This window comes from Lepidochelys kempii, chromosome 2 (genome assembly GCF_965140265.1).
Source record: "Lepidochelys kempii isolate rLepKem1 chromosome 2, rLepKem1.hap2, whole genome shotgun sequence".
NCBI classification, from domain to species: domain Eukaryota; kingdom Metazoa; phylum Chordata; order Testudines; family Cheloniidae; genus Lepidochelys; species Lepidochelys kempii.
The window spans coordinates 213,984,584-213,996,890 of NC_133257.1; the positions used below are offsets into that span (position 1 = coordinate 213,984,584).

The 12,307-nt window shown below is 39.2% G+C and overlaps 1 protein-coding gene across 1 annotated transcript; it reads left to right on the forward strand.

Annotated features, from left to right (window-relative positions):
• Positions 1–451: 451 nt before the first annotated feature.
• On the forward strand, positions 452–9,499 carry AGR2 (anterior gradient 2, protein disulphide isomerase family member). The gene is made up of 8 exons (XM_073333786.1): positions 452–493; positions 2,238–2,393; positions 2,745–2,808; positions 3,038–3,090; positions 3,615–3,688; positions 4,144–4,207; positions 8,188–8,271; positions 9,188–9,499. The coding sequence occupies exons 2-8, from the start codon at positions 2,246–2,248 to the stop codon at positions 9,235–9,237; spliced, it is 537 nt and encodes a 178-aa protein (XP_073189887.1). The 5' UTR covers positions 452–493; positions 2,238–2,245; the 3' UTR covers positions 9,238–9,499.
• The last annotated feature ends 2,808 nt before the right edge of the window (positions 9,500–12,307 follow it).

Consider the following 12,307-nt stretch of genomic DNA (forward strand, 5'->3'; position numbering starts at 1 on the left):
AGTAAATGATCTCTTAATTACCACAGTGATGGAAACCTAGAGTTCTGAATCATCATTTTGACTTTCTCAAAGGAATAAAAGAACCCTGATGCAGGCTAAAACGTCCATCCAATCACGCAAAGACAAATCAGCCTTCAGGCAAATCAGGAATCTTGATTTAAGCTTACCTGGACTTGGCTGTTTGCCCATATTTTAAAATAACTTTTAAAAATCACCCAAAAAGCCATATAAGTGTCTCTGTATTAAAATGTATTTTGCATGGGGTAATTGGTATGAAAGGGTGAAATTATTTGATTCAAAAATTAACCCTGAATGTAATTTTCTTTGAAAAAATAGAAAGGTTAGCTCACAGGGTATAGTATTCAAATACCTAGCTTGTGGGTGGAGTTGAGGTGTGCCAAGGTGCATAAATAGGGATCACTGAGACTTTGCAGTTCACACTGAAACTTGGAACACTTGCCCAGCTCCTCCAACAAGTGGGAGGGTAAACAAGGTAAGGCTATGAGCTCTTGCTTAGAAATGCAGCTGTTAGAATCCAGTGAGCTTTGGACTCAGGTTACTTATTACTGTGGCAGGTGAGAAATGGAAAGTGAAGAAAGAGGCAACTTAAAGTGTATAGCTTGCCATAAATGGGACAGGTGGAATAATACTGTCTCTTCAATTAAAAGAACCAGAAACTTTATTTTCCTCTTGGAGCTTACCATGGCAACATCTAGCTTTGTACAGATGATGCTTTAAGGAGTAGGTTTAATGCTGGTTGGTCATTGCTTTCAATTTTGAATCAGCCAGCAAGCTGAGATTTGTTTGCTCTTTGATTTCCTGTTCAACCAGACCCCTCCCCTGCCCTTTTTTTTTAAAGCAATATTTCCTACATAATGATCTAACTAAACTGTCTCTGGAGTCTGCTCTGAATATCCACTGGGCTTCCTAATGAAAATTTACTAGATTTCTTCCCCTCTAAGGAGACTTTTTTTTTTCTAATATAAACATTAACCTATTTCCAAAAAAACTTTTCTTGTGCTTTTGCTGTGCTGTTGAAGCCAAGACTGAGCAGAGAGCCAGGGTCTGTTGGGCATTGGAGCAGCAAAGGGTGATCTCCAGGCATTCTAACTCCTGTTAACATGTCCCCTCATGTGGTTTTCCCCCAAAGTCCTGGAAAGAGGCAGCTTTACCACGCTTTCACTTTTGCAGCCTGCATTTAAAATATTCCTACTGAAGCTCATGCATCCATTTTGTTTTTCCTGTGTATGTTCTGGAATACCTATCTGTTTATCTTAAGTTTTCTGTACCCCCCCCCCATGCTATCGTAGCAGTCAGATGAGAATTTACAGAGCAAATTTGAATCTCAGAGTAAAAGTACTAAGTTTATTCCTTGGTAGAATTATCTTATTTAAAAGATCAAGGAACTTCTGATCAAACCTTCCAGGCTTCACCCTCACTCCCTGAGTCAGGCTGGGGAAGAGATTTCAGCAGTAAAGCATCCCTTAAACTGATAAGTTGCATTTTGAAACAAATCCTCTGTTCTAATCTGTGTTCAAACCCTGGCTCTGCCACTTTGAGATCCATGAGGTAAGTAAGTTTGCCCCTCTGTACCTCAGTTTCTCTGTCTGAAAAATGGAGTAAGCCTTCCTAAATTGACAACCCTCACAAGGATGTTGGGAGATACCTTGTCTCTCTCGTTTATAAAACATTCATTACCACAGTGATTAGGTAAGTGAGGTAATATCTTTTATTGGATCAACTTCTGTTATAAATGTTTTATAATGTCTAAGACACTTATTCATATTTGCAAGTGCCTTTAGACCATTAAATAATCGTACTATAGATGTTATCTAATTGTTTAAACTCACTTGTCTTATTGAGTGAATTCAATGTATGTAAAGCCACCATCAAGAAAAACAGAACTAGCATCAGAGTGAGTATCTAGGATGACTGCATTGAGATGGGACAGGCATATTTTAAAGTGGCGACAAGTAACTTTCAAAGATTTTGGGAGATGATAGATTGGTTTATTAATAACTTGTTCGCTAAAGAAACTTTACTACTTATTCCTTACATCCTTGAAAATGCAAACTAGCAAGAGTGGTTAATTCTAGCGGTGACTCAGCCCAGCTTCACATTTGTGACTTTGCCATTTATACATGGGAAGGCTCATGTACAGTATGATCCTGCTGAGCAATTTTCTGGTTGGCATTCTGAGAAACTGCCCGAATTCTAAGGGTTTGTTGTCTTTTCAGCACTAGCCATGGAGAAGAGTTGTATATCTGTGTTCCTGCTGCTTGTTGCTGTCTCTTATGCCCTGGCTAAAGACTTCACATCTAAGAACGATGGCAAAAGGGATACAAAAGAAGTAAAAGAGACCAAACCAAGAGTGCCTCAAACTCTATCCAGAGGTAAAAACTTGGTTCATTCTCCCAATTCTAGCTCCAAGAAAGTCCTTCACCCCTCAATCTGCTACCTCTAAATCCTATTACATTTTTAAATAGCTGTCTGGCCCACAGTCCCTCTCCTTTCACCTGCCTATATATTTACAAATATTTTTTTCTCTGGCCTCTAAAAATACCCCTCCAGTACTTTTTTCCCCCAGAAGAGATTTCATCGTCACTCAATTACAATACCTGTTTTGGAAGCATATTCTCTCAAAGTACTTCTTAGTATCCTTTATTTCATATTTCAAGCCTAGATATAATCTTCTCATTGCCAACAACTCTTAAAGGTAATTGCTGTATATCCTTTTTCTTTAGGGTGGGGTGATAACCTTGTCTGGACTCAGACCTATGAAGAAGCCTTGTTCAGAGCCAAGAACGGGTAAAACAACATTTTTTTTTTCTATTCTTGCCACAGGTTTCAATGGCGCCATCTAGTGTTATCTGATTTACCTGACTCCTCTGGCGTTAGGGAAAGAATTCTGACAACCATTAGAAATCTGTGTATTCATTAATTGTCCTTCACAGTCTGAGATGATCTCCCTCATCAGCACTGGCTTTAAGGTTGTCAATAAGGAAAGTCTAAAATGAGGTATCTTCTTCCATTTCAGCAACAAGCCCATAATGATCATCCACCATTTAGAGGACTGCCCACACAGTCAAGGTAACACAGCTTTGAACATAACGTCACCTTATTTTCTACCTTATAAACTCAAATACTGCTAAAATAAAACCTTGCTCTCTACTTCAGTGAAATACTCCACTCACTTCAGTAGAGTTCTCTGTGGGCATTAAGGTCCATCTGAAGGATCAGGGCCTGACACGCAAACGAGACCTCTTGGAGTTGGACTGAAAGGCAGAACTAAAATAATGTGGTGGGTTTGGATAACATTAAAATCCAAATCTTCCTGAAATTTGAAGGGGTGAGGGGAACAGATTTATGCCATTTCTATTTTTGTTACTTCAGCTCTGTTCCAGATATCGCACGCACACAGGCTTAAAACTCTCCATTTTAATTCTTTCAGTTGGACATTCTAAAATCTCCTAACTTTAGAGAGTCCACCAATCATATCTGAATCTTTTCCTATATCATTTCTTGGCAAATGTATGCAATTTTTACCCTCTCTTTCCTCCAGTTTGTATTTTATTTATTATTTGTAACAATTGTTTGACATTTATTAATTGTAGCATTGAAGAAAGTATTTGCTGAACACAAAGAAATACAGAAAATGGCTGAAAAGTTTGTTCTTCTGAATCTTGTTGTAAGTTTTTTCCAGTTACATTTTATCAAAACTTAAAATTTCAACTAGCTCTATTCGTGACGACAGTGATTGGAAGCAGTAAACATATATCTTTAATTATGGCTTCTTTGACTAAGGCAAATATTGTGTATCAGTTTAATCAGATATGACTAGAACTGTCTGGTGCTACAACAGGGATAGATTTAACAATAAGTATATTCTATAGCTATTTCAAGAAGATGTACACAACAGTAAAAGATATTTATTTTAAATAAATAAAAACACTGTTAAATGTGACCTCTGCAGTTTTACTGGGTTCTTTGGTTAGTGTATTTCTTAAGCTTTAAAACTTCAGACTACATGTTAAGTTTGACAGCCAAGAAATTATCGAGTAGAAAGAAAATGTTCTGTTGGTGCTTTTTATACAACATGATCTGCAGCAATCTTGACTTAGAACCTTATCACTTTTCTTCCAGTATGAAACAACTGACAAAAATCTTTCACCTGATGGGCAGTATGTCCCTAGAGTTCTGTTTATAGGTGAGTACTGTCGGTTTTAATGACACAGCCCCCAAGGATGATATCCATTTTGAAGCTATAGATGCTGGGTCCCCCAGTGTGATACAAACAGGGAACCCTTCACATTGTTAACAGGGGTTAATACCAAGGGATGAATAGAATCTTTAGTTTTGTTTTGCTGGAACAAATGTGACAAAACAAAACTGGAATGAGGTAGTAGTGTATGGGTCTTATGTGGGGGGGGGGGGGTGAAAGGCTTATGTAGTAATTAAGAAGAAATATATTTTAATAATTTGTGATGAGTGTTCTAAAATAGAGATGAGTACACCAATGAGTGCTTGAGTGAATACCTGACTCCTCCTCTATGAATGAGGAAAAGGCAAGCTAATCTTAACTCACTTCTTGTCTGCATGTCACCTGAGGCATGTTTTTTCATATAAGTGTTGTTTTATGTGTTCTTCCTTTTGTTTTGTCCCAAAGATGAAACGGGCCCCTGGCTGGGCTCTGCCTTCAGATTTTCAGTCTTGCCAACTATGGGTGAGGTCGAAGCTCTATCAAGACATTTGGAGCTTGGCCATTGACTTCTGTAGCACCAGGATTTTACCCTACAGGTCTCTCTGTTTAAAGCAGCCTGGTACAGTGTCTAGGGCAGCTATTGATGCTCAGAACAGATGTAGAGATGGTTGACCCCCTTCTTACTTCTCAGAGCTATTTCTGAACACAAATAACCAATGAACTGTTTTCTCTTTGAAATAAAATCTTGAGATTATAAAAGCAGTTATGGTCCAATATCCTTAAAGGACCAGACTTGCAAAGCTAGATGTACTGAACTGTGTGCCTAATTAATATGCACTAGTACCTGACATGCACATACCACTGAATATTTAGGTGTATAACTGGCCACATCCACACATCAAGCAATGGTGCAAGCACTGCTCATGCATAGCTTTGAAAATCTATATTGTTAGATGTATAGCTCATAATCTAAAAAGCATCATTTAATACTATGGCTGTCTTTCACTCATACTACAAAAAGTAATCTCACACTTTTTTTCTAAACTCAGAACACATAGTTTTTTTTAAACCCAGAACACCCCTGTAATGGGCAAGAAACAAAAACTGTCAGGAGGAGGAGAAGTGTGAGAGAGAACTTCTAGAGGTTTCTCTTATGGAGTTTTCATCAGATAACACCAATACATAGGGGTGAGTCTGCCTTCTCTCCTCATGAAATGAAGAGGGCATTTGGCTCCAGAAAAGAGATTTCAGGTAGCCACAAGAGGTCCCGCGTCTCCATGCTGACTCTAGGACTCTCTGCCCTCTCTCTGGCTCCCTGACAGCATGATTCCAGTGGGTCTGTGCTGTCGGGGACTCCTCTGTCCACTGCTGCCCCTGGAACCACTAACTTGAAAGGTATGGTAGGGAAGGAAAATCCCAGGGAAGATTTCCTGGTACAAAGGTATCTCCATTTGGGAGTTAGTAGAGCCTTAAATGACACTAATTTTAGACAAATTCTTTATGGGGCTGGCAGAGGATACTGTAAGTGGCTCTTTCTCACAGCCATCTCCCTCCCTCCCTAACCTCAAAAGGGCCTTTGCAGGTTCTGGGTTGGGCTTGTATGTGGATCATGTTGAGACAGTTTATTTCTTTCTGTTGACCAAACTACGGGGGCTAAAGGACCATGTCTCTTCATAACAATTAATATTTGTAACAATGCACATCAGGGTAATTCAAGTATCATGTAATGAAGTGGGATGTAAATTGGGCAACTGCACTATTCAGAACTGAATTTCCCCAATAGTGTTTCAGAAACACTGGGGTTTTGTTCACACTATTTAGAAAACATGAAGTATCAGCTGTTGGAACAACATACTCCATCTTCATATACATACATATGCATCAAGTAAAGGTATAGACTATTTAAGATTATAAGAACAGCCATACTGGGTCAGATCAATGGTCCATTTAGCCCAGTATCCTGTCATCCAGCAGTGGCTGGTGCCAGATGCTTTAAAGGGAATGAACAGAACAGTGTCATTTATCCATTCTCTGTCATCCTGTCAGAGGCTCAGGGACATCCAGAGCATGGGGATGCATCCTTGACCATCTTGGCTAATAGCCATTAACTTATCTAATTCTTGTTTGAACCCAGTTATACTTTTGACCTTCTCAACATCCCCTGGCAAAATTCCACCGGTTGACTATGTATTGTGTGAAGAAGTACTTCCTTATGTATGTTTTAATTGCTGCTGCCTATTTATTTAATTGGGTACCCCTGGTTCTTGTATTATGTGAAGGAGCAAATAACACTTTTTCTCCACACCATTCATGATTTTATAGACCTCTATCATATCCCCCCTTAGTCATCTCTTTTCCAAGGTGAAGAGTCCATCTTTTTAATCTCTACTCAGATGGAAGTTTTTCTATACCCCTAATCATTTTTGTTGCCCTTCTCTGTACTTTTTCCAATTCTAATATATATACTTTTGCAATGAGGGACCAAAACTGCACACAGTATTCAAGGTGTGAGCGTACCATGGATTTACACAGTGGAATTATGATATTTTCTGTCCTATCTACCCCTTTCCTAATAGTGTCTACATTAACTTTTTTTTTTTATTTGCCACTGCACATTAAGCAGATGTTTCCACAGAACTGTCCATGATGACACCAAGATCTTTCTTGAGTGGTAACACTAATTGAGACCCCCATCAATTTCTATATATAGTTGTATGTTTTCCAATGAGCATTACTTTGCACTTACTGAATTTCTTGTGCCATTTTATTGCCCAGTCACCCAATTTTTATGACATCCCTGTGTAATTCTTAGTAGTGACCGCTGGACTCCGTCTTGAGAAATTTTGTATCATCGGCAAACTTTGCCACCTCACTATTTTAACCCTTTTTCCAGATCACTTATGAATACGTTGAACAGCACAAGTCCCAGTACAGATCCTTGGGGGACCCCACTATTTACCTCTCTCCACTGTCAAAACTCATCATTTATTCCTATCCTGTGTTTACTATCTTTTAACCAGTTACTGATCCATGAGAGGACCTTTCCTCTTATCCCATAGCTACCTATATTTACTTAAGGCCCTTTGAAGGACCTTGTAAAAGGCTTTCTGAAAGTCCAAGTACACTATATCCACTGGATCACCCTTATTAACATGTTTGAACCTCCTCTCAAAGAATTCTAATAAATTGGTGGGGCATGATTTTCCTTTACAAAAGTCATAGAAGATTAGGGTTGGAAGAGACCTGAGGAGGTCAGCTCATCCAACCCCCTGGTCAAAGCAGGACCAACACCAACTAAATCATCCCCAACATACTGATACTTCTGTTCTTTACTGTAGTTTCAACCAATTTGCCTGGTACAAGCCAGTAAGCCTAACTTTAGTAATTGTCTGGATCACCTCTGTAACTATTTGTTTTTTTTTGAATTGGCACTACATTAGCTATGTGCCAGTCAACTGGTGCAGAGGCTGATTTAAATGATAGTTTACATACCACAGTTAGTAGTTTTGCATTGTCATATTGGAGTTCCTTCAGGATTCTTGGGTGACTACCATCTGGTCCTGATGACATTACTGTTTAACTTATCAATTTGTTCCAAAAGCTCCTCTATGGAGACCTCAATCTGGGACAGTTCCTCAGCTCTGTCACCTAAAAATAATGGCTCTCATGTAGAAATATCCCTCACTTCCTCTGTAGTGAAGTCCAATGCCAAGTATTCATTTAGCTTCTCTGTAATGGCCTTATCTTCCTTGAGTGCTCTGTTAGCACCTCAATAGTGCAGTGGCTCCATTGATTGATTGGCAGACTTCCTGCTTCTGATGTACTCGAAAGAGAAAACAAAATTTGCTGTTTAATTTTTGTCTTTTCTCGTTCTTCACATTTGTTTTCTGACCTGCTTAGCTATACTTTGTATATATTAAATATTAATATTGTAGACTATTTAAAATTAATAATTTCTTCCACTATTTTTCCTTACCTCTTTCCAGATCCCTCCCTGACAGTTAGAGCAGATATTACCGGAAGATACTCAAATCGTCTCTATGCATATGAGCCTTCAGATATTTCATTGTGTAAGTATTCTATTTCCTAACAGAAGCTTGCACATACATTTAGAACAGATGATGTCTTCTCAAAAAGCAGTGAGAAATGCTAGGCCTGTTTTGCTTAATATTGGTTGAAACATGATTAAATTGCCAGACCTAATTACATTCTTCATGACCTCTTGCTTCTTTAGAGTCCAACTCTGACACCCTTACACTCAGTTGTGCCTTACTGTATGAGTAACTGCAAGGGAAATCTATAGGATTGTTTACAGTATAAAGGTGCCAGAATCAGGCTCATAAAAACTAAAGCTCGTTTTTTGATAGTTTATATATAAAATGGGTCAAGACAGCAGCTTTGACAACAAGAAATTAAATGTAAAGGGACGTTAAACTAAAATTCTTTTCACATCATTGATCCTGAGAGACCAGCAGTATGGTTCTAGGGCATTAAAATCCACCAGTTTGGAAGGAAGATAATGCATTTTTGTAAGAAGTTGCGTAATTCATTGGCACTCACTTTGCATGATAGATGGAACACTGGTGCTCTAAGAGCCTTTGGGGGCAACAGGATAAGAATCCTATTAAAATTAACGGGAGTTATTAGTACCTTGCAGTAGAAAATGAACCATGTGTGAGATTCCCTCACAGTTCCAGAGCAATTAAATTGTGTGGAATGACTGGACTCCCCTGCTTTTCCCCCCCCCCACCCTTTGGAAAGTATATTAGTAGGGTAGCTTCTGCAGAAACTGTAACTTAAAACATGGTCAGGACTGTTTCCAAGTCTTGGACGAGACTGTAAAATGTATGATGGATGAAGAGTTAGTACAATAAGGGAGCTTGTGACAAAAGGTCTCCTTTAGTAGTAACAACACTTTCCCTAAAGTAATTTGTCACTGGCAGTATAACTGCACAAATCTAACAGTTCTCAATGTTTCATTTCTAGTGTATTCAAATATGCAGAAAGCTCTGAAACTGCTGAAGACTGAATTATAAGGCAGGGAAAAAACCCATATACAGCCAAGATGTCTGATCTTCCCTCTCTGCTCTATTCACTGGCATCAGTGAAGACTTTTTAGGTTGATTTTAGAAATGCATAGTACTGGTTTATATGCATAACTAACTGGTTTTTTGTTAACACTTTTTTGTACTGGATGGGATTTTAAGTACTGGTTGCTTTTTAAAAAAGCATACAGTGTTCTGTATGCTTCAACTGTAAAGCATGATTTTTTTAAAAAATAAATACATTTTAAGATTTCTACAGCGTATGTTGTCTTATTTTATGGGGCCTTACTCAACAATGTATTCAAATAGTCATCCAACATTAACAAAAGAAGGCTACTTCGTTATAAGAGGCTGCAAAAGAGGTTATAGCTTCCCCACTGTAACATCCAAATACTAAAACAGATTATGATTTGAAAGCCAGGGAGGCTTCTTCTTCTCTACAGTTTTAACAGCCATCTAAGGTTCCTACACTCAAAAGGAGCCTGAGGAATATTTCCTCGCTTAAACATTAATTTTCTTTTTAAAACATTTTTTTAAGTGTACTGCAAGGATAGGAAAGATCAGCAGCTTGCAATACTGATTTGACCACCTCTCTCAAATTCTAAGGAAGTTATAGTAAAATGTCTACGATAGTAAGAGAAACAGTTGCTTGATATTATTTGCAATAGCTTCATAGTACATTTAGTTCATAATACTAACCCAGAAGTTATTTCCAGATCTATTACTTAAAATTAAAAAGTATAAGAAATTGTACTTAATGCTGAACATGAAAATTATTTACCTGTCTTCAGAAATTTTATATTGACTCTTTTTACATGTTTAGTAAGAGGAACACAAGTCTGTAACACTTGGGGCCTCTGTCAGTACAACTATGAATTCTAGTTGTTATAAAAATTCTTGTTTCATGGAACCCCTGTATGTATCCATCATTGCTGACAAGATTTCAAGTTTATATCTCCCAGACTGTGTACAACAGAGACATGTTACTCTTAACGACTGTACTTTGACCAAACAATAAGTACGCTAAGGGTATTGCTTGGAGCTGGGAGATGCCATCTCCTTCAGCTTCCCATAAGGGGCTGGTATTTGGGGAGTGGAAAATTACCAGCAGGAGAACAAAGGAAGCAGGTGCTATTGGAGGAGCATATACAACTAGAGGGATTCACTGGGACAGGAAACTTTGGGTAGGAGAGAGGAAGGGCACTGATCAGCCAAAGTCTGAGGTTTCAGAAGACAAGTCATGCACTGCAGCAAACTGACCCTGAATAGCCACAGAGACCTCTGACTCCAGCCCAAAGAATGTGCTGGAATGTTGAGGAAACCAAGGCAGGGAAAAGTATGTAAGGTTTTTTTTTGTTTGTTTTGTAAATGGACATGTATTTCTCATACAATTAAGTAAAGAGCAATAGTGGTTTAGAATCCTATGCAAAGTCTGTGCTGCTACACCTCTCATGTGCCTTTCAAGAGCTTAACTGGAGGACCCACCACACCCAGAGTTCTGGGAGAATGTATAGTTAAGCTACAGGGGAGGGAGACTGAGGGGTCAGTAGTGGACAAAGGGACTAGATACTGGACTGCAAGGTCTCAGGAGGTAGTTCTAGATAGATATCTGCACTGCAGTGAGAGCCAAGAAGCTCCAAGAAGGGCAGTGTGTGGACTCTGTCAGACTACAGGAAGCATAAAGCACATGGAAGCCAATTGTTAAATCCCCTCACAGCAGTCTAGTGACTGGCCTGAGAGGGCACACCCCTGGAACTGTGGCAGCACCTGCACAAGCCCTGAAAGCAAAATATCCAGTGACAATACCCGAGTCCCATACTTCTGACATGGGCAGTACCACAGTATCTACCATATTACTCTTGACTCTACAATAGAAAACCTTAACTCCCACCTCAGCAACACAGCAGCTGTGCACCAGTGAGCTGCAGGATACATTTTCCTATAGGAAGTGTGAGTGATGACTTTGTACACACTGAAGGGGTCTGGGATTTTAGTTATAGGGGAGGAAGAGATGAGCAACTGATATAGGCAGGTGGAGCCATGTTAAGGTGATTCTAGAGCTGGCCAGCTTTTGTTTTTAGGGGAACACAAACTCCCCCCCCCCCCCCCCCCCTTAAAGCAACCATAACAGTTTCTTTGCACATTTGACTTTGTTCTTAGTGGTTAAAAGCTTTATGACCAAAGAAGGAACCTGATTTACAAGGAACTCAATGCTCCAAGTTGGATGCAGTCTAGAGCTGATATGCTGCTCATCTTATCTACAGAAGGGCAAATAGGACCACAAAAGAATCCCTACTCACTTAACCATCTCAGGTAATAGATACTGCTTCCAAATATCTTTCTAAAACTCACAGCAGGAGGTACTACTGCTGAAAGCTTGCAAGTAGATCTGAGGGTGGGTGGCACTACTTCAGGATAAAAAACTTGTGTACTGCAAATAACTACTTCTCTGCAGCTCTGTACATGAAGTTCTTAATGCTTCTCCCTTCTGTCCCATCTCAAATCTCCACCTAGATGTCCTTATGCAATCTCAGTTTAGAAAGAAACTGAACATACAGATGCCTATATGGGTCCTATCACCTCTGTACCTGAGCACCTGCTTACCATACTAAATTCAGTTATCTCCTATTTAGTGAAGGCCCTTCAACATCCCACCCCAACCTACATTACACTTGTTTCCCTCATACTCTCCAACCTGTGCTGCCTGCGCTCTTCTGTAGCTGCTCTCCTAGATATTGTTTCTGGGCATCTTCCCAGAACTTTTTCAAGTTGAGTGTCATACAAGGAGAAGAGATGGAATTTCAGCCAAGATGGGCAGCTCCATTGAAATCCTTCACTGAAGACAGGACAACATTTAACCATAATTCAGAGAAAAGAGTGCATGTTAAAAACCACCATGCACCTTAAAGATTAGGCCTTCTGATCATCCAGTGTAGTGTATCACGGTCTATAAAGGTATCTATTTTAGCATATGAACAACTTGGTCAAGGACAGCGATTTCTTCTGAAGTTTTAGAGAGCATTCAAGTACAAGCACATTTTTTAAATTATTTTTAAACTAC

What these genes read in the sequence shown, in the direction of transcription:
- AGR2 (XM_073333786.1), top strand. Translation starts at nt 2,246, where the DNA reads ATGGAGAAGAGTTGTATATCTGTGTTCCTGCTGCTTGTTGCTGTCTCT. An exon ending in GCCTCAAACTCTATCCAGAG is followed by an intron (nt 2,394 to 2,744) that starts GTAAAAACTTGG and finishes CTTTTTCTTTAG; the next exon opens with GGTGGGGTGATAACCTTGTC. An exon ending in TTGTTCAGAGCCAAGAACGG is followed by an intron (nt 2,809 to 3,037) that starts GTAAAACAACAT and finishes CTTCCATTTCAG; the next exon opens with CAACAAGCCCATAATGATCA.